Source organism: Tauraco erythrolophus, chromosome 3 (genome assembly GCF_009769465.1).
Source record: "Tauraco erythrolophus isolate bTauEry1 chromosome 3, bTauEry1.pri, whole genome shotgun sequence".
NCBI classification, from domain to species: domain Eukaryota; kingdom Metazoa; phylum Chordata; class Aves; order Musophagiformes; family Musophagidae; genus Tauraco; species Tauraco erythrolophus.
This window is the reverse complement of record NC_141467.1, coordinates 6,081,743-6,106,717: the sequence shown is the minus strand read 5'-3', so window position 1 is coordinate 6,106,717 and position 24,975 is coordinate 6,081,743. Positions and strand designations below refer to the sequence as shown.

The following is a 24,975-nucleotide window of genomic DNA, read 5'->3' as shown; positions in this document are numbered from 1 at the left end:
CTTCAGTGCTGCTGTGAACGTTTGTAGTTCCATCGTGTTTTGGCTAGGTGGCTCCTGATGAACAATGATACGCGCTGAGGAGGCAAATGATTCGTGTGTTAAGTTCCAAGCAAAGTACCTCTTCTCCACAGCTATGTTATTTCCATGAATATTCTTTGAAACTGTTGTAAGAAACTTAATTCTTCTTTGATTCTACATGGATTTTCAAGATATCTCTCAGAAAACAACAGAGTTGCTAAGTCATAGAAACACTTGCTGTAGAAGCAGCACACCTTTCTGCATAGCCAACTGGAAGGAGTCTTCAGGTGTGGACACAACATTTTTCCCAGAGGAGGAATCCACAGTTAGAGAAGAACCAGCACATCAAAGGAGAATGCTAGGTTGGTGAGAAGAAAACAGATGGAAAAGACACTATTAAAAAAGAATTGCAGGAATCTAGGAGAAAAGAGGTTTCACTGGCAGAACTATTACCAGTTGAGCCCCTTGTAGTTCCTCATGAAGAACCATTTTTAGAAATGGGGGGAGTCACTACTGGATTGCATTATTGAAGACTCTCCCATAAAAGGTGTGCCTTGTTTTCTCCCTCAACCCCATGGCTCTCTAAGCTACATCCAGGTTTTCGTACTGAGAAACAGTTTTCTGGAGAGGATAATTTAGACTTGGCTAGCAAAACTCCTAGTCCAGAAGAAGTCATGGTAAGATTTCATGCTGCTTGAATGGAGGCTCGAATGAAGAAAATACCCTTCTCTGATAAAGCTGGTAGTAGTGCTTTAAATGACACGCAAATTGCCATATTTTATATGTGAGTGCTGAGCTTCCCAGATGTATAATATAAAAGTGTTAAAAATATCACATGCAGGTGCTGGAGTTGCACCTTGAATTAACTGAGTTCTGAATGTAGGGGCAGTGCACTTTCACTGAAGTTCCCATTCAGATTACAAACGGTTAAAATTTTTTAATTTTAATTAATTTTTAAATTAAATCATGTTTAATTGTAATTATTACAAATTATTATTATTAATTTTTAAATTAAATTATGTTTAATTATGATTATTGCAAATTACATATGATTACAGATTACAAATTAACACTCTTTTGGTAGGCAGTCACTGGACAACAGATAGACCCTCCAAAAAACTGGAGAGAGAGCAACAATAGCACATCATCTTAAGTCTTTCCATGAAAACACAGTGTATTTACCAGGACCAAAAGTCAAACGGAGAAGTGAAAAGAGGCACAAAGCACAGTGCAAGAAAAGAGGAAGCACTCAAGAGTTTCCACCAGAATCTGTAAAACACTTTTTCCTATTTATGGTTTTCTATTTTCTTCTCAGTTACAGTGAGTATAACAAAAGAACTAAAAAGAAACGTTTTAAAAGGGTGGATCAAACTCTACTCCCGTTTCTTGTTAGTTTTATTACAGTAACTAGGAAATTCAGCGAAAAGATTGTATGGCCTTTTACAAAAGGTACTATAGGATATTCTGACTGTCCCACCCCTTTCAACAGACTAATTCAGTAGCATTTCAAGCATATTTTTTTGCCTTCTACCTCTGTCTTCAGTGAGTAAGTCTCCCTTTTATCAGTCTACTCAAAATTCAGTAAACAGAGCAATGCACAGAGCATTGGAAGACTTCTTACTGCTTTAATGTAAATGTTTCTTTTTTCCATTTTCTACAGTCAAGGTGTTTGGCCAAGTTTAATTTAGATTTCTTGGTTTTTCATATTCTTGCTTTAAAGTCAAAGATTACTGTAAGTTAGGCCAATTACACTCTTTGGACTTTGCACTGCACTGGAGCTTGATGCAGGCGCGAGGACTGTAGGCATTGCAGCAGGGTGGGCTCCTGCAGTTCCATCATTTCGTAACACTGGCCCACATTAACTTATCTTCACAGACAGAAAATTACCACTGAAGTTGGTGAAAAAATAGTTCACATAAATCAAACAGAGGGTGTCACCTATTGTTTTGCAATAGAAGAATGACCCAACTCTGCTAGTACTGTAACAGTATGGAGGAAGCTTACTTAAATTTATCCTCAGATGCCTTTCTGCCTTCTCTGAATAGATTACTGTCAAGCCATGTGACCTCTCATTTTTCCTAATTAGTTGATGAAAGAATGTGGTTGTCTCCCTAGGAAACGCTGAAAGCTGATAATGACTTTTTACTCCAGCATTCTGAGTATCACTTGCTCCCGATGAAGAATATAAGCAAGGAGATACAGGCAATAAAGGGATTCTCTTCACTCGTAGAACTGTGAGCCCCTGTCCAGGCCTTTATGAAGCATCCTCAGATGTGTGGAACAAAATATTCCAATTTCCATTTGGAAAAACTACCATTTTGGGAAACAGTTGTCGACTTCAGTGGCACCATCAAGGAGCTAGAGCAGGCTCAGCAAGAAGAAACCCAAATCATGGATCTTCACTGTGATGATATGGTTTTGGAGAGCGTTAAAAACAGAGAAAAACTACTGCTTAACAAAAGGCATTTAGGTCTAGATCATGTGACTAGGAGGATGAAGTGGAATCAGAAGAAACAGTCAACATGGATTATTGATTCCTACTATGAAATCATTTCTCTGAAGAACAATTTTAAAGAGTTACAAACACAAACAGTCCAGCAACAGCATTTGTGAAAAACTGTGAACAAGTCAAAGAAGGATACTGAAGATCAAAGTGAAACAAAAAGCAATTTCACAAAGGAGAAAAATGAGGCTAGGAGTTGGCTGACAGTCATGCAGGAAACTTTATCCAGTGCTATCAAATATCTTATATTTAGTCTTAATATTCAGTGCTATCAAATGTCATCCCAGGATGCTGGGACTGGAAAAAACCCACGCCCTCCGAAGCATCTGGAAGAACTTAAATGAACATACTATCTCCTTCAAATAAAGCATGAGACAACTGAAGACCAGGTTTAGGAGATAGTGCTTGGGGATGGATCATATCATACAGAAGACAAAAAGATACAGAAACTGCAGCATCTCAGAAAAAATTAGAAAGATGAGGCCCAGACTGCAACTTCAGCCCTCCGTGTGCTAAGGGAGGAAAAGAAGAATACACAGAAATGGCTTCTATCCTTGCAAACAAAATTCCAGGGAGAAAGAGACGGCAGGTTGGCAGAAAGTCAGCAGCTACAATCCAAATATAACAAGCTGGCTGCTCAGCTTAAAATCCTGCAAGCAGAATTTGAAAATGAACAAGCTGAGATAAAGAAAACGCAACAGAAGATTTGTGAGTCCAGAAGAGAGAACCAAAACCTGCAGCACCAAGAACCAAACCACATCCTGCAGCTTGAAACAGCCAGATGGAAAAGGAGATTATAAAGTTGTAATTCAGACTGATACAACACTGCAATCATGGTAAGCATCGGCAACAGATTGAGTTTCTAGTTGTCATGCACAGCCAACAAACTGGACAAACTTCCACAGACCCAAGAAGTCGAGAAACAGGGAAGTACATAAACTTGTGTTTCTCTTCAAGAACCGTAAAGTTAAGATAGCACTCCTGCTCTTAAGTCCTTTACTGGACTTGAGTCCCAGGTTTTGGAATTTTGTCTTATATAGACTTTTATGCAATCATCTAATTTCCAGTAGTGATCAAACACTTTGCAATTTATTATTTGAAATAAATGAGGGAATAAAAAGTTATGGTAATGGCTTTTTTTTTTTTTTCCCCACTTCTTCAAGGGGAAAAGGATTGAAAAGATTGGAATGTAAATGTTCCTAAAGTTTGACACCTTATGTCCGTCTTCAACTCTGCAGAAGCTTCTAGATACAGTTTGGTCTATATCTGCCCCCCGCTGGGGAGGTTTAAACCTGGCCACAGTATTCCAGATGCACTCTAGCACCAATTAGAGAGGGAATAGTCACTCACCTTGACCTGCTGGCTGTGCTTGATACAGTCCAGGATGCTCTTGGCCTTTCAGGCTGCTGGCTCATGGCAACTTAGCATCCACACGGACCTCCCAGGTCCTTCTCAGCAGAAGCTTCTCCCTGGCCAGTCCCCAGGCTGTTCTGTTGACTGGGGCTCTTCCTTCCCTGGCGCGGGACTCTTGTCTGCTGAATTTCTTAAGGTGCTCATTCCTGCAGCTTGCCTAGGTCCCTCTGGGTGGCAGCTCCATCCTCAAGTGTAACTGCTAGGCCGCCCCCACCACCACTCCACCACCTGATTTGGCATCATCTGCAAACCTTAGAAGCACTTTTATCCCTCCAAATCATTGATAAAAATATCAAATTGGACAGGTCCTGTGACACACCTCAGCAGTATTCACCTTGTTACTGGCATCCAGAAAGAACATGAGGCTCCTGAGAGCCAGCAGATTACTGCTGAGCTGAAAATGACTGTTGGCTAGATGACAGAAGTTAGCCACATCTGATTTATAAACCCCCATACCCTCACCCATTCCCTCTTAAAGAGTTCAAGGACCTGGAGGCAGGAGTCACTTCGGATGCAGAAGCCTGTAGGGCTGTGATCTGCTTCTGTAGCCCAGCTGCAGTCTTTAGCAAAGGTCTGGAGACTTACTAGGAACTATTGGGAAACCCTGGGGGCAAGGTTCCATGGTATGCAGCTCAGGGCTCAGGAAAGCCCAAGCCAACTGTCAGGGAGCATGCAGCAGGAAGGGGGCTGATCCACAAGGGCAGACAGGCCAGAAGATGAGGGTGACCCCAGCACAGGCAGTGTCCCACCAACCATGGCACAGAACCACAGTACCTGGATGAGACGTGACAGTAATGGGGTCTGCCAAGAGTCCCAGTGACTCTGAACGATCTCAGCCTCTGAGAAGTCAGCATCTCCTCCAATGATCCTTGTATCATTGTTTCATGTTTGACAACAGTCCAGGTGCATCTGACAAAGGTTAGATACATTATTCTACCTCTTCATTTATTAGATCATTTATTGATTTGATATGCTAATTTTTTATATAAATTGTGTGGAAAATGGATCCATGACAATGAAACACAACATGGTTGGGTTCAGTTGCAAAACTAGATAGGTAATAAAAAACCTGCTTGATTCTTGTAGGTAAAAGCAGCTTTTTCCTTGTTGAACGAGCTTTGCTCTTTCTTCACTGAGCAGAGCAAGAAAATGGTGTTCAGACGCGGAACGTAATCATTCAAATTTGAATGCACCAGTAACAGTACAGGAAGCCACCCAACAAAGAAAACAGATCTGCTTTCTTCATTTCCCATAGCATAATGTCTATAAATTAACTGAATCTTCAGTTTCCCTTTTTTTTTCTTTAACATTGACAACTCTACCATAGCCATAGGTGGCTTTCTTACTTATCGATTACTCCAGATGTAATTATATGTACACGTCCTCTTACTGGTTATATTTTATTTCCCCTGTCCTACAGACTTTAGGCGTAGAACATAATTTTTCTTTCACCATATATGACAAATGACACTGGCCTGCTCTGAGATTCTTTTCCCTTACTGACATTACTAACTAGAAATAGAGGCTCTGAAGGCCTCAAACACACACAACTATGTTAGGTTTCATTATATGATCTGTATTTTAATACTCAAAAAGTAAATTTATGAAATACCATTTTAATTTGCTATCAGTAGCTTATGCGCTCAGGATCTTCCTCATAATTCTCTTTGCCATTCGTTATAGCTGGTCTTGGTCAAGACACCACAGTTACCATTCTGTTAACTCTAAGGAAATGCAGTGATGAACCCTGAGCTACATTTTGGTTCTCAGTCTGTTCAAACACTTAGTTTTCTTCCACTGTTACACTCACTAGAACATGGATCATCCTTCTACAACTGAACATAACAGGAAGAATGAAACTATTATTGAACTGCAAGAAAAGTGAAGAACCTTGAAAAGAAAATCTTGAAGAAAAAGGTAGATCTTTTCTAAATGCTTGAGGAACATACAAACGGGTCTGTTCAGCTGATTGAGAAAGGTTCTGTAGTACAAGAACATAGAAATCTTTGTAATTCTTTTTACGGGACTGATTATGAAAGTTATTTGATTCGCAGCGTTTCCATCACACTTTCCATATGCCTCCCAGTAAAGGAAGTTTACTCTTCAAATTATTGCTCATTTGATTTTGATTATGTCCAGTAAGCACATAATTATGCCCAATACTACACATAATATCATATTAGTTTTCTGTCATTATAATGTCTATTGAGATTTAATTATCAGATTTTCGGGGTCACTTTGGAAATGACTCGGGAAAATGCACCCTTCACCTATGACACTTCTGTTAAATTAGTTACTTCTAAACCAAACCTGAAACCCATTACAGCGTAAGCCAAAACCAATCAAATCATTTGTGTATTTACTCCGTAACGTACACTTAATTGAGAAGATCATCAAGAACGGAGTGAGATGCTTTCAGTCATTCTAATGAAAGTGAGAAGCACACGCCTAAGCATGTACAGTACTCTGTGCAGTGTCACAGATGGTACACCAATCCTTCGGAGATCCTTCACCCAAAGAGGGAACAGAGTAATTATGTGAACTGAACCTATAGCTTCTTTACTCCGCAGGCTTTACCTTCTCCAGGCAAGCCCAGGAGCTGATGTTCCTTACCTCCCAGGAAGGGAGAGTGTCTAATAAAAAACTTTAGTTGCTTTGTACCTTACTCTATAGGCTCATCTCTCAGGTCAACTAGGTAAAATTTAACAGAGAAAAGTCCAAGCTAGTTGAAGATAATGAACAGACTGAAGGGCATGATGGAAAGATCTGAACAGCATTACATTTGATAGTTGTGATTCCGTAGCCAAAAGAATGTTTAAAAACACATATTAGAAAGAGGCTCCACACAGAATGTGCAAAGCATTATTTCCTGCTTGGGGTTTATCACTGACAGTCTGTTCTTAAAAATTGCTACTGTAATTGGTAGTTTTTATAAGACAAGACAGATACAAATTACAGTTGAGTCTCAAACTTTATTACCATGAACGTTTAGTCACAAAGCACATGAAAAACGTAGCAACCACAAGACAGTTAATCAATGAAATTAGAACTTTCCAAGTTGCTGAGGTGAGTTCACTATTCACAATGACAAAAACCAGAGGTTTTCTGCGTGTACTGAGCACTGCTAACAAGTACGGCTGTGTACTGTGCCCTCTTCCCCAGTTTATACAGTGGAGCCTGGAAGCTGATTAGAGTCCTGTGGTGCACTAATGTCCTAGGAATAAATATATAATACAAAAGGTGCAGGCCTCCTCAGCTTGCTAGTTGAGTATTTGCCACTCGCTCCTGGCTAGACAGTTACTTGAGCTCCTCTGGGAGGGATGCACGAGCACACACAGTCAGGAAAATGTATGGATGTTGCATTACACCTTGCTATACAGACACAGCAGGAGGAGAGGGCTGTGCTGAAGTGCTACAGGACAGATGAACACCGCTAGCAGCACTTAGAATTTCATTAGCCTGGTAACTTCTCTAGCAGAGAGATGTCCTCATCCCCTCTTCCTCGTCCACTCCAAAGGCTTATGTCTTATCAACATCACACCCATTATTATTATTATTTATTCCTTCTGGAGAAGACAAACTGTATAGACATGATAGTGTTCAGAACTGGACCCGTTTTCTTTGCAGCAGCCAGACATCCTTGCTATCTTTCAGGACCATAAGGTAGTACAATCAAAAAAGTAAAGTGTGCATCAAGGAACTTGAAACATTAGCCAAAAAAAATACAAGTGCCATTTTACTTCTGATGTGAGGAAAACGTATCAGATGTCTTGCTGAACTGTGGGAAGGTGGTTTGCAGCCTTTCACCTCACAGCTTGCCACTAGCAAACAACACCCATGTCTGTGTAAGTCCCGAGCCTCTCCAGAACAAACTGTCAGCTGTTCCGAACCACACCAGTTAGCTGTGCAGAACCACACCATCAACACCCACGTCTGTGTAAGCCCTGACCCTCTCCAGAACAAACTGTCAGCAGCTTCGAACCACACCAGTTAGCTGTGCAGAACTACACCATCAGATTTGCTGCCACTCCAGAACTCTTCCATGCTCTGAGTCCAAATTACGTAGAAGGGAATACTGGCACCTTAAGCTACTGTGCCACCCAGGCTCTAACACAAGCAGACTCACACCTACCAATTTGCTTGATTCGCATTCAGAAATGTGAATTTGATTTGTAATCTTGAAATTGACCTCTGTGGCACTTCCAGTTAGGTTTCAACCAATACCCAAGGATTAGTAGACAAACATAATTAATTGGACATGATGAATCTTTAGCCTAGCATCACCAAAAACACAAACTCACTTTAACCCTCAAGCTAAATTTTCTTGCAGAATTTAAAAATGTTGCACTTACTATTCATTCTTTAGATACAGTAATTTAACAGTTAAACTGTTTAACTCAAAAGATGTGATCTTTTACTTAAAGAAGATAAGACAGACTTAGCCTATTAGGTTCTCTCTTTACTAGTGTCTCACAACTGGAACACACTGATTCAGCTGGGGAGCTCTTCAGAAGTAAGGACTCTCTCTAACTTTGTATTTTCCTAATTTTACAGTGTAGCACTCTTTTCTATGGTGAGAAATACTAGACTTACGAATTCCAGGTCCACAATGACATAAATCTACCAAACAGCCCTATCACTGAAGCAGTAGCAATAATTAATTTACACTGTAAATTTACACCTGGGGGTCCTGGTGGACAGCAGGATGACCATGAGCCAGCAATGTGCCCTTGTGGCCAAGAAGGCCAATGGCATCCTGGGGTGTATTAGAAGGGGTGTGGTTAGTAGGTCAAGAGAGGTTCTCCTCCCCCTCTACTCTGCCCTGGTGAGGCCGCATCTGGAATATTGTGTCCAGTTCTGGGCCCCCCAGTTCAAGAAGGACAAGGAACTGCTTGAAACAGTCCAGCGCAGGGCCACAAAGATGATTAAGGAAGTGGAGCATCTCCCTTATGAGGAAAGGCTGAGGGAGCTGGGTCTCTTTAGCTTGGAGAAGAGGAGACTGAGGGGGGACCTCATTAATGTTTATAAATATGTAAAGTATGACTGCCATGAGGATGGAGCCAGGCTCTTCTCACTGGCATCCAATGATAGGACAAGGGGAAATGGATATAAGCTGGAACATAGGAGGTTCCGCTTAAACATGAGGAAGAACTTCTTCCCAGTAAGGGTAACAGAACACTGGAACAGGCTGCCCAGAGAGGTTGTGGAGTCTCCTTCTCTGGAGATGTTCAAAACCCGCCTGGACGCGTTCTTGTGTGATCTGATCTAGGTGGTCCTGCTCCGGCAGGGGGATTGGACTAGATGATCCTTTGAGGTCCCTTCCAATCCCTAACATTCCGTGATTCTGTAGAATAAAATCAGCTTTTTATCTTTTGGTGTCAACAACTTTGTTTCTGCTCTTCATGCAGAGGTAAGACCAAAATCCGGCGGCTAAAATAATCTATATGCTTTAAGCTGTATATATTGCAAAACCATCACAACAGCCTTCAGCTAAAGTGTTACAAAGAGTCTTAAGCTGGGAAACCTTGAATTAGGCCAAAGGGAGCTCTGAAGTTCCTTCCCTGCTGCCATCATAGGGAGCATATGGAATTCATAAATCTGATTAAGCAATCATGTTTAGCAATGACAAATTTATCTAGATTATTAGATTTTTTAAATTGATTTTTCCCATTTCTCAGAAAAACATCTAATTATTTATTCAAGCTCGTGAAACACAATTTCTCCATGTATTTGTATCAGGCAGATCTCCAGAGAGGTATCCCTCTCTGTTTTGTTTGTTTGTTGGTGTTTTTTTTTTTTTTCAGAAAAAATAAGGAATCCATGTGCCTTTGAGACAATTTTGCTGCAAGCGGATAACTAAAACTTCTTCCTGGAAAAGCCCTGACCTTCAAAGAACCCCCACAATTCAGGCAAAGATCTACCAGATCTCATTAAGAGCTCCTGTGAATGCTGGTTTGTCTCCTGTACAGCCACCCAGTCAGTAGCAGCCAACAGGACTCCCAGGGCTGAGGGTTGTGATAGGAGTATTTTCCACCTGCATCCATTTCAAATAAGTCGATCTCCTAGTTATAATCACTGGTGAGAGAGAACAACAACAGCTGGATAGGACCAAGTGGGAGATTCTCACTGGAATCATTAATAACCGCCACACAGAGTAACTGTTGTTTTGAAAAGCACTATAGAAATTAATGGGAAAATTCTATATCCATAGAATTACCTCTCTGAACTACAAAAAGTAATTAAGAGATAATACTTGATACAATTCTCCTGAAGTACAGGATTACCTCTTCTGATTTCAGCAGGCTCTACAAAATATAGAGGGGTAGGAAATCACCAACTACTAGAAGAAAATTTTACAGCTTTTGACACTTTCTGAAAAGCAGAAAAAATTGGTCTTATCTGTGAGCCCATGAAAAGACCCAGCAAAACTAATGAGGTACCTTTTCAATGTGCACTGGATCAGAGGGGTTATTCATAAAAACTGTTGCCTTGACCTGAACCTGAGGAGACTGGGGAAGCAGTGCAGTTCTTGGCATATGGTGGCACTGCAAGGTATGGACAGCTATAGCAAAGCTCAGAGGAAAAACAACTGAGAAAAAAAAAAAAATTTGCCAGTATGTAAAATTCCATGAAAACTCAGGGAGCAAGTGAAAAAGTGAACCTCCTGATTTTAACAAAAATTTCCCTCTACATTACAAACAAGAACCCTGTCCTAGTCAGATTACATTTCAGACAGCTTTTTCCTCAGGCATCCAAAACGGAAAAACAGGAAGCAAACAACAGGTTAGGACTGTACGTATGACAGTGCTCCTGAAAGCACTTTACTGAATCTCTCTCTCATAGAAGCCACTGAGTAAATGCTGAAGAGGCAGTCCAATAGATTCTTAAATGCTTTGCCATGCCAAAAGCAAGTATTAAGAAGTGTCTCTATATGCACATAAACAACTATTTGCCTTTTGCTGATACCTCAGAAAAAGAAACGCGCATCTGGGAGAATCATTTAAGAAGTTCAAAATGGAAACCAGAAACAGGAAGTAAATTTTATTTATAGTCCACAGATTTAAGAATGCTCACTCTTTTTGTAATACATGTTATGAAACTGAAGGCGTTTTTCCTAGTGACAGCTTCACCTGTAATTTCTAACCGAAAAGCTTTTTTAAATGCAAGGACACAACGCTTGTATATATCTGTGACCACATACAGAATTCCTGCGGGCAACGCGAACTCCTAGTGAACACAAGCCTTCTCAGAATTAGCACCTGATATAAGAGATGACAAATCTAAAAGTTACAATAACAGCAATTATTGTCAACACATATTTTGTTATGCCTGTGACTACACAAACAGACCAGCCTGTGCAAAAAGAAAAACTATATCTGCAGCTTGCTTCAGTTATGCATACAGTCTTTCCTTTCAGATTACACATTATTTAGAGTACGCAGCACAAAAGAACTGCAGCCTAATAGGCTTTTAGGCACAGCTGTAATACTGCACTCAGTCTGGGCTCAGTGTTTTGCTACAGCTAGTCAAGGTATCTCAATTATTTTCACATGTACTTTTAATTAACACTTTGCTGTGCCCCTACCACATGCAAACTCAGTAAGACCACCACAGAAGTTAATTAATTAGTAACATCAGGATCAGTTAACTCAGATAGAAAAGCAGCACATGAAGTACATAGTCACTGCTTAGAAGACACAGAATGTTTCAGATCCTACAGTGCTAACTAGAAAACCTCCTATAGCATGATAGCATTCTCTTCTCAATAAAAAAAAATATTTGTCTGCTTTCCTCCCTTAAAAAAAAAAAATCATGAAACAACCAAACCATGACTGGGTTAAGTAAAACATGTTTGGCCAAAGATTATTATGTTAAACAAATTTAAAGACCCTTGCAGAAAAAGTAGTATACTACTGGGTGGATATTACCTGACTAGAAATACTTTTATCAGTAGCAATGGATGTTCTTCAGTTTTCGTAACGACACTTCATCTTCAGTCAATACTTAAGTGTTTCGGTAACATTTTCAGCATGTTAAAAACACCATTAAGATAAAACGCAGGTAGAAAGGTAACTTTCGATTTTTTTGTGTAATTTGCCAGTTCAAATGAATGAAAATATTGTGGAAAACGAAAGACTGAAGACTCTATGCTACATTTACCATTGTCACCACAGCAAGCTGCATACGCACAAATGACAAACTAGTTACCATAAAATACAGAAAGTGACTTAACGCTACTCATGTTTCATGGCACCCTGTATGCAAATCGCTGAATTAACTGTGGGAGAAAGGAGAAAGCCTGAGGGCTGGTTTTGGCCTTGGTATTTTCACTGAATGCTTTCGATGGTGGGATTTGGGAAGGCTTTTCATCTCAATATGCCTTGCATCGCATTTAACAAGAGATCCACTGAGAAAAAGGTAACGTATCGCTTTCATATACGTTGCCTATCACGCTTTAGGAAACTTTTCCAATGAAACCATCCAAGATATGACTCAGAAACCAGTTATTCTAAATAATGTGGAATTATGAGATTTTCACAGCACCTGTTTCAGTAACACGCTTTATGCTTACTCCTTCCAGAGGTATACCAGCCCATTCTGCAAAAGAAAGACTCCTCATCTGCTGGATTTCCCTCCTCTCCACGGCATTCCCTCCATCACAAGCAGCATAAGCCGCAGGCAGAGCCCCCCGCACCGCCCAGTGCCGAGGGCACGCTGGCAGAACACCGGCCCTGTCCTCCCACACCGAACCCGTCCGCCTCTTGTGGCCAGGACGGCCCCGACAGCCGCCCCGCACGGACACGGGGCAGCGCTTCCCAGCGACCATTAAAGCCGCCCCACTGTGTTTCGCACAAATGGCGGGAGCCGCACCCCCTCCTCGGCAGGAAGCCCCCAGTCCCAGCGCGACCTCCTGGGCACTGAGGGCCACTACGGCCCTCCCCAGCGATGGCCACGCTCCCAGTCGGGCCGCCCGGCCGCGATTCACCTCAGGCAGCGCACCCGCCCCTCCCAGCGCGGTTCTCCACAGCCACCGCTCACGCCTCCGCCACCGCCGGCCAGCCGGCGCCTGCGCAGAGGGAAGGAAGCGAGCGGGCAGCCCCGCGCATGCGCATTACATGGCGAAGGCCGGGCGCTCCTTCCCGCCCCCTTTGGAGCGCGAAGCGCAGAGCAGCTCCCGACCTGGAAACGGAACGGGCGGTGCGTGGAGAGGGGATGTGTGTCGAGCTCATGTGACCGCCCTGCCTCCTGCCCGGCGAAGCCACGTCTGCTGTGGTGCGGGGGCGGGCCGGCCGGGGGCGGGAGCAACCCCGGCTGGAGGCTGCCGCCATTTAGACAGCCCGCAGCGGCAGGCGCCGCGTTGGTGGAGGGGGGTGGGAGGGGGGGTAGTTGTTGCCTTCGCCATGAGGCGCCTGTCGCGGCTGCTGCTGCTCGCCCTGCTCGTCTTCCCCGCCGCGCTGCTGCTCGGAGGTGCCGGTGGCGGCCCAGGTGAGAGCGGGCGGGAGGGGAGGGGAGCGGCGCGGCCGCCGCTGCCCTTGGGGAGCAGGCGGCAGGCTCCCCTGAGCGGCCCGGGGGCGGTGAGGAGGGGAAGCCGCCCTCGCCGGGCCTGAGAAGCCCCGCGCCGCCCTCGCGGTTCTCCTGACGGGAGCGAGAGGGCGGCGGTGGCGGCGGGCGCTGCTCATTCATCGCCGCCGGCCTCCCCGCGCACGTGGGCCGCCGCCGGCGCTTCCCTCCTCGTCCCGCCAGCCCGGGACGGGGCTCCGGTGCCTGGATCTGATCCGGCGGGGTGCGGGTTGTGCCCCGTTCGAGGAGAGCCCCTTCAGGCGGGGCGGGCTCCGGCCTCTCCGGCCGAGCGAACCGCGCTTTGCGCTGTCACAGGGCGCCGCTGTCCCGCTCGGAGAAAAAAAAAAACAACCAACCCAAAAAAAAAAAAAAAAAAAAACAACCCACAACCAAAAAACCCAACAACTCGCTTGAGATTGTAACAAGGAGTTTTGTCTTTGCCCGCGCTCGGCGCTGTTTGCCGCGGTAAGTCGTTAGCAGACGCGCTGGCCGCCAGCCCGCCTCAGGCTCCCCCCGCGCCCCGGCGTCCTGCACCGCGCCGCGCTCTGTTTGCGCTACAGCGGGACCCGATCCGCCATCTGGAAATGGCCTCCCTGCTGCTCGGTCTGGAGAGGCAGCAGGGGCGGCCGTCTCGCCCGGCTCTTCCAGCGGGGTGTCCGCTCCATTCCCGCGACTGCCACATCATCAGCCTTTCGGACATCCACTGGGAAGGCTGTAAATGAGGGGTCTGAGAATGTGCCAGCGCAGTCGGTTGTGAAGGATGCCCGTAACCTACGCGTAGCCTGCTCAAATACAAAGGTTTTAGTTAAACACCCCAAAATCTTTATTTGTAGGCTTACGAGTTTAAAAACTTCAGCAAATAAAATCAGTGTAGTTAGTCTTAGGTTAAGTATTGCACGTGGTTGAGCAAAAGTATTTGAGTGTACCTTTCAAAGACACTTGGGAAGGGGATTGTATTTGCTTTTTCTAGCTCTGCATGACAATCCTGAAGGTCCTTGGATGTACTCGTTCGGTTCAAGGGTTCTTATTCCCCGTGAGAGTTTTAAAATATTTGTTTAAAGTGTATACTCACAGCAATTTTTTAGGCTTGTGTAAATCAGTCATCCATTCATTTCTACTCTTTCGTTTTTGGGAAATGTTAGCTTTATCGAAAAAACAATCCATAGTTTTGTGTATTTGTAAAAAAGTTCTCACTAGCCTGCATGTGCTCGGAACTGCAAACAGACAGAACTTTGTCCTGTGGCCAATATTTGTATTAATCGTATCTGCCCGGTGTTTGAATGTATGAGATGTGGCTCCATAAAAGCCAAGAGGCAAAGAAGTGTGATTGTTCTTGTCTTGGAGCCTTGCTCTGGAGCCCTGCTCTAGATCAGGTTTCTTTTCTGACTACCACTGTGGTTCTGTTGAACATACGGATATAGTAGTATATGATATTGACGAGGTCATATTAAAAAAAGGCTTTTTTATCTTTTAAAACTTGAATGAAAATAAGTGCAAAAATAATAGCTGTTTAACTACCTGTGAAAGCGTAGTGTTCTGACACCAGCGGATGAAAAGGACATTCTAATCATTTATTAAACTTATTAGTCTTCGAAGATACAGTACTTAGTAAATTAATTTCCTGGCACTAGCAATGTATTTTTATTTCCACATTTGTAACGACAAAACAAAATTAAGATATTTTCATGCGTTGATATGTTCAAAAATTAAACAATAGCTTTTAAGGCAATTTGGTTTCCTTCTGTGAATTTAAGCATTTTTGTGTGAATGCTGAACTTCTTTTCATCCAGCTGTAAACTTTTTGGCTTTGAACTCACTGACACATAATGAGTAGTTCAGAAAGTTATTAGAGAAGGAAAAAGGCTGAAAGATCAACACAATCACTTAAATGTAAGGTTTTTGCAACTGAGGCTTCAAAACAAAACACTGTATTTGACAGATTTTTAAAAAATTCTTTGAATGTTAGTTTGAAAATTGTACTACAGTGTTATTTTTCTGTTGATTACCTAGATATTGAAAAAGCTTTGTTGTATATACCCTTGTTTTGGCAGGTTCAGGGTTGTTAGTTGCAGCTCAAGATGCTACAGAAGATGAGGAAGCTGTGGAGGATACTGTAGTTGAAGATGAAGATGATGAAGCTGAAGTTGAAGAAGATGAGCCAACAGACTTGGTAATTGTACATGAACGTTACTTCATAAGTATGAATTAGACCAAAAGTGCTTGAAGCTAGATAGTTTAGATATATTTAAATGTGAGTTTAATAAAATTGCTGTTTCCAAGTCTCCAGTTAAACTTGTGGTGTTGGAGATTTCTGAAGGCTTTATCTTTTCTTCCTGAATTACCAGTTGATAACCTACATGGGGACAGCCTGATTTCTGACTACTGAAACTGCAGTTCACAAAAAACAACACCAAGTGAGAGAACCAGATTCTCATAGGAGCCTCTTGTAGTTCTTCTTTTCCACCTTAAGCTTCATCTCAGTAAACTGAGAAGGACTTTGGGATATAGGACTAGTTCGTTCTGGCTTCTTTGGTATTGATTTTCAAGGGGCAACAGAATCTTAGTTCTTAGTTAAGCTCAGTATTAATTCTGAAAGCCTTGTCTTGCAGCCTATTTTCACTTAACTACATTCCTAGTCCCTGGCACTTGTTGCAGGGTACGCCTGTTATACCAGGGGGCGTATTGCTGTTCAGGGTCATTTGCTTGAGCTTGTCAAAGTGAAATATTTTATGTAGTTATGTGGTCTGCTTTTAGCAGTAGAGTATTAGACTTGCTAGATGCTTAGTGGACTTAAAGTGGTACAGAAATTTCTCACATTTCTGGTGTAAAATAAAAAACTTCGGGATGTTATTAGGAGGGGAAGACATGCATAATAAAAATGGAGACCTGGTAAACTCTCCTTTGATCCTATTAGGTTTTTACTGATGTTGGTGAGCTTATGGTTGACCAGCTTTGCTAAGTGGTAGAAGGTATGCTAGGTATTCAGTGCTGACAGAATACTACTAAATAACCTTTTAGATGTAATTTGCTTTTAATAAATAGTCTATGACTCGGGTACAAAACATTACACTTTTTAGGCAGTTTCTTGTATTTGTCACTGAAATAGAAGGCATTTTGCATAGCATCTTGAAACGTGCTTAGCTCTGGTTCACAGCTTCCCTAGGTCCTGGTACGCGTATGACTGGTACAGCAGGCTGTCCACTGCTTCAAGTGGTTAGGCAGTGAAATCAAATGATCTAACTAACTTGCCAGCAATTCGTTCAGACAGTTCAAAATGGAGTCAGCCTTGGTTTTATTTGGTGGGGGAAGTGGTGATCCCACAGTCCCCACGTGGAAAATAAGCCCTTAACGGCTGCGTTTGCCAAATTAAAAAATGAGTTGTCACAAAAGCGAGCTTGAACAAGTGAATCCATGAACTTAGTTAGTTCCAACAGTCTAACCGTTTCCAGGCATACGTAACACACAACTAATTAAAACTGAATAGAAAGCTTCTATAAACACTCCCTCTGTAGTGAAAGGAACTCTTGTTTGCCTTATGGTTGTCTATAATTTTGGAAATGCTTGCTTTCTAAATAGAAATAACTTAGATGTGAAAACTTAACATTTTGATTCTATTCTTTTCCCTCCACCCCCAAACAGAGAACTTACGTTGCTTTCTGGCAAGAAACCTTTCAATACAGCTGAATGCAGCTGAGAGTAGTCACGCTGTCAAGTATAACAAGTAGAAGGATAAATGCTGAAAATGATGCTAGTCAAATCTAGGGGGAGAACAGACTGTGCTCATCAGGATATTGATACTAGTGCTTACCATTGTTGCATGCTTTGACACATGGGATTCTCATGAAACAAGCATGGTCTCTGCTTCACTGTTCGTTATAGGCTTTTTCAAAAAAGTCTCTTGTCTTAGACAGAAGAAAAAGAGGAAGAAGACTTGTCAGGAGAACCTAAAGCCTCACCTAGTGCTGATACAACCATCTTATTTGTGAAGGGTGAAGGTAAGAGTCCTGTGCTAATCTACAATCTTCTTTACTGTTGCTTAGACTGTATCAATGTGTGCATAAAACAGGGATCTGTAAAAAAAACCCCATAATCTGTTCTAGACACTCTCCGTTTAGAAACGGGCTAGGTGGTGTATATGAAGTGTCTTAACAATTGAATATTTTTTGTTTTAGACTTCCCAGCAAACAACATTGTGAAATTCCTGGTGGGCTTCACCAATAAGGGTACAGAGGATTTCATTGTCGAGTCTCTTGATGCTTCTTTCCGGTATCCTCAAGACTACCAGTTTTATATCCAGAACTTCACAGCTCTCCCTCTGAATACAGTAGTTCCACCACAGAAACAAGCCACGTTTGAGTACTCTTTCATCCCTGCTGAGCCTATGGGTGGTCGTCCTTTCGGACTGGTTATCAATCTCAACTACAGGGATGCAAATGTAAGCCTGATACTGTAATTTATTGTAATCTTCCTAGTTGATGGGGAAATGTCAGGAAGGAATGCTTAGTCAAGTCACTACCTCTTCAGACAGTGAATGCCTTGGTGGTTTTTAAGCAAATCAGTAGATAGAGAAGCACAGTGAGCAACTGTCTACATATTTCACAATAGCCTGTCATGTACATTTAGTTCTGTTTATGTTAGACTATGTTAGACTTCTAGCTTCCATTCTAGCAGTGGAATCTAGAATGTCTTAGAATTGTGTAGTAGTGGACTGTACTCATTTAAAAAAAAAAACAACACACCACAAACCCACAACCAAAAAAACCCACCCCACCACCTAAAGCTTTCTTAAGGATAACTTAAATTTCACTGTGCTTTTCAGATTGGACTTTGCTAACAAACTTAACTATCAGCCTGAATCCCATCTGTGAACTTGACTTTGAGCAAATAAACGACCAATCCAAGGCAAAACTATCCAGAAGCATAAATGGGGATTAAAATAGGGGATTCTTTTCTCTTTTAGTGCAGGTCAAAGTTTAACAGGCTTCTGTACTTTTGTGTTTTGATTGTTGTAATAAGAACCCTTCATGTGTGATACCTCATGTTATAGGAAGTAGCATCTTTAAGGCTAAACGTGCCTTTCTTGCTAATATCAAGACTGTTCTTTGTACTTGCACCAAAAAGCTTGTGCTTTTGTATTTTGAGTCAAACTTGCAGTGCTTATAAACTTAATCAAGTATCATGCAGGAGTTACTGCTTGCTTTCTAGAGTTTTTCCAAGAACATGGAAAAAGATACATGTTTGTGTATGTGTTCAAGGAGTAACTGTTAAATGTTATGTGGAAACTTTGTTATAGGGCAATGTGTTTCAAGATGCTGTCTTCAATCAAACTGTTACAATTATTGAAAAAGAAGATGGGCTGGATGGAGAAACGTAAGGAGGCTGGCGATTCAAGTTTAGTTGGTATACTGGTAGAACAGGTTATTGCTGGGGCCAACAGGAATGGCTTTTGTATCCTCATTTTATTGAATGTTAGATCTGCTCTGTTTTGCTGATGGTGTAGCAGGCATTTGACTTGTACAGCATTGATGAACTGAAAATATGAACGTTTTCCCCAAATTAAGATCTGTACTAATACTAGGGATTTTTGGGATTGGTACTGTATCAATGAGCAGTTGACACACCTCCTTTAGCTCAGAGGGCTTAAGCCTGGATTAGGACCTGATGTTACACAGCTACATAGCAATTCAAAGCTGTCAAGCTTTTGTTGTGCTACTGTGCTTCCTCTAAAACTTAAAGATGCAGAGGGTCCATAGTATTGGGCTGTAGGTCCTACTGTGAAGACTGGAATAACTTGCTTCTGGAGCACTCCAGTGTAATCCAAGTCTATATAAACTGAAAGATGTATTTGTAGTATGAAATGGAAGAACTCACACTCATTCTTTGTTGCACTAGCCCTTATCTGTACCAGATACCTTTCAGGAGTGCTTTTTATTGTCTTAAAGACTAAGTACATCTGACACGTCTTACGTGTTGTAAGCATATGCTGTGCTGATATGCTTTCAAGTATTCTAACACTGGAGTGGAATGTTTAGAGAACTTGTGAGTTAAAACACAAAAATATATTCAGAAATAGTTGTAGACAATGCTGAATATTTTAATTCTCCTGCCACACGTAGAAATTGCCTGCTGAGCAAGCTTCCTTCTTAAAAAAGGTCAACCAAAAGAAATAGCTGCCGCCTGAATTTGTATTTCTCAAATACAATAGCATCGGTGAAAAAACAATTGGTCACATAAAAATGTGTAGTACTCTGATAAAAGAGCTGTCAAAAGAATTCAAATTATTAGAACCAGTTTGAGATAGTGTCCTGTGAATAGATAATTACCCTAAAAGAATTTTCTTCGTCAGGAACCTGAGTTACAATGTTCAACTTGGAACAGATTCCTTACCTTTAAACTCTTGCCTGTTCCCCAAATTAATTTTAGATAAAATTTATGTTCACCTCTTGCTAAGTGTCAACAGGTATTTCTGGTAGAATTCTTCAAAACAAACCAAAATGCACAGGTTTAAAAATGCTTGTTTGCGTTGGTGGAATTCTAACTGTGGAACACAGAGCAAGACAAGCAAAGTCTTCCAGGTTGTGTTGCCAGTAAATTAGCATCCTAGCAGTGCTTGCTTTGCAGTAGTGTTCTAAAAGCACAGAGAGATTTTTAAGGGTTTTTAAGTGGTTAAAGCTGTCACAAACATCAATATTACCTGTGACCCAACATCTTGAAACATGATACTGCAAAAGAGTTCTTGCAGTTACTAAGTTTCAGTAAGTATTTATAACAGTTTCCCAGTTTATATGGCCTTTTTCAAATGTTCTTTTCTTCAGAACTAAACTTAGGATTAGTTTCTGAAATCAAAGTCAGAATAATTACTTCATATTTGTTAGCACTTCAGTTTCAGATTCTTTGTGGGTTTTTTTTTCCCCCACCCATCCCCTGCAAAAGTTCTTGGGAAAGATCAAGTACGTGACCAAAGCTAGGCTTAATTTCCATGCTGCTTTGTAAACTCTCTTAAACACTTAAGATTTTTAGTTAATGGTTTCTTAAACTGTTTTTTAAAGGATCTTCATGTACATGTTCCTCGCTGGACTTGGTCTACTCGTCATTGTTGGCCTGCATCAGTTACTAGAGTCTAGGAAGGTGAGTAGTGTATTTTGTCTACGTTAATACAAGACCTTTACTGGTATGAAAAGAAAGCAATTCAGTAATCGCTTCTGGCATACGATGGTACAGGTAGAACATCAGAAGATTTACTTATAGAACTAAGACCTTAGAGCTTACTGGGAAAACCAGAGTCTAAAAAACGTTCATAACTGGAGACGTTTAGAGATTGCTTACCTAATGCTCTTTGGGCCTGCTCTTAGGCACCACACTGAAGTGGTTTCTAGTATTTGTACTGTCAGAACTTTGTGGAAAGAAAAATCTTTTTTTTTTTTTCTTGAATTTTCCAGAGGAAAAGACCAGTACAGAAAGTAGAAATGGGAACATCAAATCAGAATGATGTTGATATGAGCTGGATTCCCCAAGAGACTTTAAATCAAATAAGTAAGTAATCTGCCTGCCACAAAGTAGAGTGTAACAAACTTACTTAATGAATTAGTTTTAACTGAATAAGTAGGTGATACCGGTTTCTCAGAACAGCATACGTTTCTTCTAGGGAATAAAAAATTGTCTAAAGCATTGTGATTAGACTGTTACATTAGCAGCCTATTCTTGCATATAACAAACTTCACTGGGTGGTACAATAACGATTATCGGTGACTTTTGCAATTTGTTCTTGTCCTGGTTTCAGCTGGGACAGTGAGTTTTCTGTTTAGCAGCTAGAAGAGCTCTGTGTTTTGGATTTAGTCTGGGATTTGTTGTGAGAAGAATGCTGATAACACACTGGTGTTCATAGTTGGTGCTGAGACACCAAGGACTTCTCAGCTTCCCATGTTCTGCCAGTGTGCGGGTGCACGGCAGGCTGCGGGGAGTGGCTGGAACAAAGGACCCACAACTCTGATCTTATGATTTGAGCTTAGATTTAGGATTGAGGCCCAAATTGACCAATGGGACATTCTATCTCATGTAACGTCATGCCCAGTATGTAGATGAGGGTTGGTTGGGAAGCTTGGGACTGGTGCGCTCTTTCTCTCTTCAAATCTCTGTTTTTGGGGCTCTTGCTCTTCTGGGATTGTGGTTTCAGTAATTCTCTGGTTTGGGATTGCCAGCTGGGCTGGGCGTTGGTCAGTGGCTGGTGAGCAATTACACTGTGCATCACTCATTAGTATATATGGTTATAATTGTATATATTATCATATATTAATATAAATTTTATTATCATCATTATTACTTTTAACTTCATTTCAGTTACTAAATTGTTCTTATCTCAATCCAGGAGCCTCCTTCCCTTCTCTCCTTTGACTCTCCTCCACATTTGCTGGGGTGGGGGAGAGTGAGTGAGCAGCTGCATGGGGTTTAGTTGCCAGATGGATTAAACCATCACAGTCCTGTAGCCTTTTTTCAACAAAATCTCTAGAAAATCCCTACCCAAAACCTGGATCACAAAGGAGGTTTAAATAGGAGAAAACGTGTCATCTAAAAGTTTCTGTCAGTTGTTGGGAAGTTTGCCTATAAACCAAAGTTTTAAATAAGTGTTAGGAATGTGTATTAAGTAAAGCCACAGTAAGACTTGGTGTTAATGTCCTTCACAAGTCTAAAAAGGCTGAGTTCTACTGGATATCTGAAATGCCAGAAAGAGTAAACCCAACATCTGATATCTTTAGACCATTTGTGTGTTTGTAAGTGTTTCTAACTTCTTTTGCTGTTTCTTCTGTTTTGCTTTCCCATGGCTTCAGTGCAGAGTAGAAGAGGTGAGGCGCAAACTGGTGATCTAAAGAGTGGACGTGCTTAATGTGTTGTCCATGTGATATTTAGGCATGGATAGAAGTATGGCTTCCTGCATGCAGTGATTGGTGATGGAGCATGAACAGTAAAAGATTATAGAACAGATGGACACAACCACAGAAACACATTTTATATACATATACATTTATGTTTTCATATGTTATAAATAAGTGTGTATGTGTTATTTCTGGTTGTATTGTAGTAATGTCGTTCCAGTAGAATATTGCTGAAATACTGTTGTCTCCTCTAACAGTCCCAGAACCTTCTATCTGAAATGCAGATGTGTACCTTGCCTTCCCTGCTACCTTGGTGTAGCAGCAAGCTGATTTTGCATGAGGGAGGTGGAGGACTGATCACAGCTAATGGCTGAGCACATCTTGTTGCAGTGAGAAGCAAATCTCAGCCTGGAGTATAACAGTTTAATAGTCAGGTTTATCTTCCTGGGTCTTCCTTATCCCAGGTGAACTCCTGTCACCAGTAGCATTGGCTGGTGTGAGGTGAGAGCACCTTGCTTAAAACAAAGCACACCCTGGACAAGAGAAGTGCTTTGAAAACCCTTGGTAGGAACTACCTTTACTTGAAAGAGACTCCTGTTTTGATGGAGTAAGCATATTCTGAGCTTTATTCAGTGTAGAAAGGCTAGAGGGCTGAGCTCTCTTGGAGTTCTGCCAGGAGTTTGACTTCACTTTTTTGATTCCTTCACCCTTTTTAACTGTACTTACATTACACAGGTATAAAGACTGGTGTGTTACTTCTGAAAATGTAAGCTTTCTTGTACACTGTCTTCTGTAAGACACAAGAAAGATGGTATAAAATCTAGACACTGGAATTTGAAAAGCCTCAATCTAGCAAAAGACTGAAGCTCTAAATGCTAATTTTTTCCAGAGAGCAAGCTGTCTTTAAATGGGTTCAAATTGAGTCCTGTCCCCCATCCCTTAAGCTAAATACATATTCATATTTTAATACCTGAAGTCTAGGAAAAACTCATGTTTAAGTTGTTCTTGTTTGTGGTTTTGTTTAGCTCCAGGTTAGTTTTAATTAGAACTCTACACTAGAATCCTTTTAAATACATGGCCTTCAAGATCCTCAGAGGTTCTTGACTGTTATTGTTGAAAGATGCTTCATACTGTACTGATTGGCCTGTAGTGGCTGCTCCTTGTGTTTGCACTTAGTGTAAGCAGTGAAATTACTGGAGATGGTTCTGGTTGAGGAAACGTGCGTTTTTTGAGTCAACAGATACCCTTAGCAGTCACTTTAGCACTTCATGCAAAGCATTGTTGCTTCTCTTCAGTATTGAAATTCTACCTATGTAAGGACCATAATTGTAAGGGGCAATTACAGGTCTGTCATAAAGTCTTAGATGTAGGATGATGCTTCTGGCATCCCAGATATCCCTGGGAACCCAGGGTGGGTTCCCTGTATGGGATATCTGATTACAAAGTGACATCTTCATAGTCACATACGGAATTCTTGAACACAGAGCTTCTCTAAACAGCAGAGCATGCAGTTTCATCAGGAGATGGTGTGGGGTTTGGTTTTTTTGGGTGGTTGTTCTTGCATTTTAGTAGCTGGCAAATTGAACAACCCTTACCCTGGAGTTGCATGTTACAGAATAGGAACACTCTCTTCTATTACCTTCTAGTTAGGATGCTAATAGTTAAAAAGCCTTAACAAGTCGTTTTAACTGGCTTCTCTGTGGTCATGCATTGCACTGGAAGGGCAGTTTGGCTTGTTTGGGAGGGAGAAAAATGCATGGTTGTAAAATATCTAATCTGAAGGAGCTGTAGCAACTGATGCAACTATCTTTTTTTCCTTGTTTTTTTAATTTAGATAAAGCTTCACCGAGGAGGTTGCCCTACAAGAGGGCGCAGAAGAGATCAGCGGGCTCTGATGAGTAAATGTTAACTAGTACAACAGTTGAACCTTTACTAATCCTGCCTGTTTGGGTTTTTTGGATTGGAGTAGTGCAGAGAATCCATATCACCATAAGGAAAATACTGCTAAACATTTGGACTGAACAGATTAACTGAATGGTGTTAATATTACTGAAAATGCACTTCTCTTTGGGGTTTTTTTTTGTTAATTGTGGGGGAGAGGGAGGGGGGAGGAGGGGAGGTAGCCATTAAGACTCGTGCCTGCGTGTGTAAGCAGTTGGTCTTAACAGAATTATGTTACCTGAAATGTGCCTTTAGAGTTCTTTTGTGATGCTGGCTTGTCATCTCTACCCTGTTTTTGAAGGATTTTTCTCCTCCCCTTAATCTGAATGTGTAGTGACTTAATCTGTCTTGATTGTATCCTGTCTGTATCAGAATCTGTATGTATTTTTCTTTTTCAGTACGTAACTTTATTCTCTACAGCGTGCACACACTGCAGTTTGTGTGTGTGGTCCTGGGTTCCTGCATAGTTTGCATTCTAAAGGCACAATCGGGTAGAGCTGCTCGTAGCGGTAGATACTTTGCTGCTGTTTTGATCTGGGCGTGCAGTGAGCTAAAAATCTAAACTTGTCTGCATAGATGTTAGGAAGACTCTTACACAGCAGCAGAACTTGTGAAGCATGGAATTTGTGTGCTGAATTGGTATTACTACATAAATTTTTTTGTATACCC

The 24,975-nt window shown here is 41.5% G+C and overlaps 1 protein-coding gene across 3 annotated transcripts; it reads left to right on the top strand.

Moving 5' to 3' along the window:
• Positions 1-13,335: 13,335 nt before the first annotated feature.
• SSR1 (signal sequence receptor subunit 1) lies at positions 13,336-24,451 on the top strand. 3 transcript variants are annotated; one of them, XM_086608981.1, is made up of 8 exons: positions 13,336-13,408; positions 15,547-15,665; positions 17,403-17,490; positions 17,668-17,930; positions 18,789-18,865; positions 20,545-20,623; positions 20,935-21,028; positions 24,200-24,451. In XM_086608981.1, the coding sequence occupies exons 1-8, from the start codon at positions 13,336-13,338 to the stop codon at positions 24,265-24,267; spliced, it is 861 nt and encodes a 286-aa protein (XP_086465107.1). In that variant the 3' UTR covers positions 24,268-24,451. The 3 variants fall into 3 exon arrangements, with proteins under 3 accessions (XP_086465107.1, XP_086465108.1, XP_086465109.1); XM_086608982.1 differs by having other exon boundaries at positions 17,403-17,501; positions 17,874-17,930; XM_086608983.1 differs by having other exon boundaries at positions 13,336-13,420.
• Positions 24,452-24,975: the final 524 nt, after the last annotated feature.

What these genes read in the sequence shown, in the direction of transcription:
- SSR1 (XM_086608983.1), top strand. Translation starts at nt 13,336, where the DNA reads ATGAGGCGCCTGTCGCGGCTGCTGCTGCTCGCCCTGCTCGTCTTCCCC. An exon ending in AGTTACTAGAGTCTAGGAAG is followed by an intron (nt 20,624 to 20,934) that starts GTGAGTAGTGTA and finishes TGAATTTTCCAG; the next exon opens with AGGAAAAGACCAGTACAGAA. An exon ending in AGAGACTTTAAATCAAATAA is followed by an intron (nt 21,029 to 24,199) that starts GTAAGTAATCTG and finishes TTTTTAATTTAG; the next exon opens with ATAAAGCTTCACCGAGGAGG.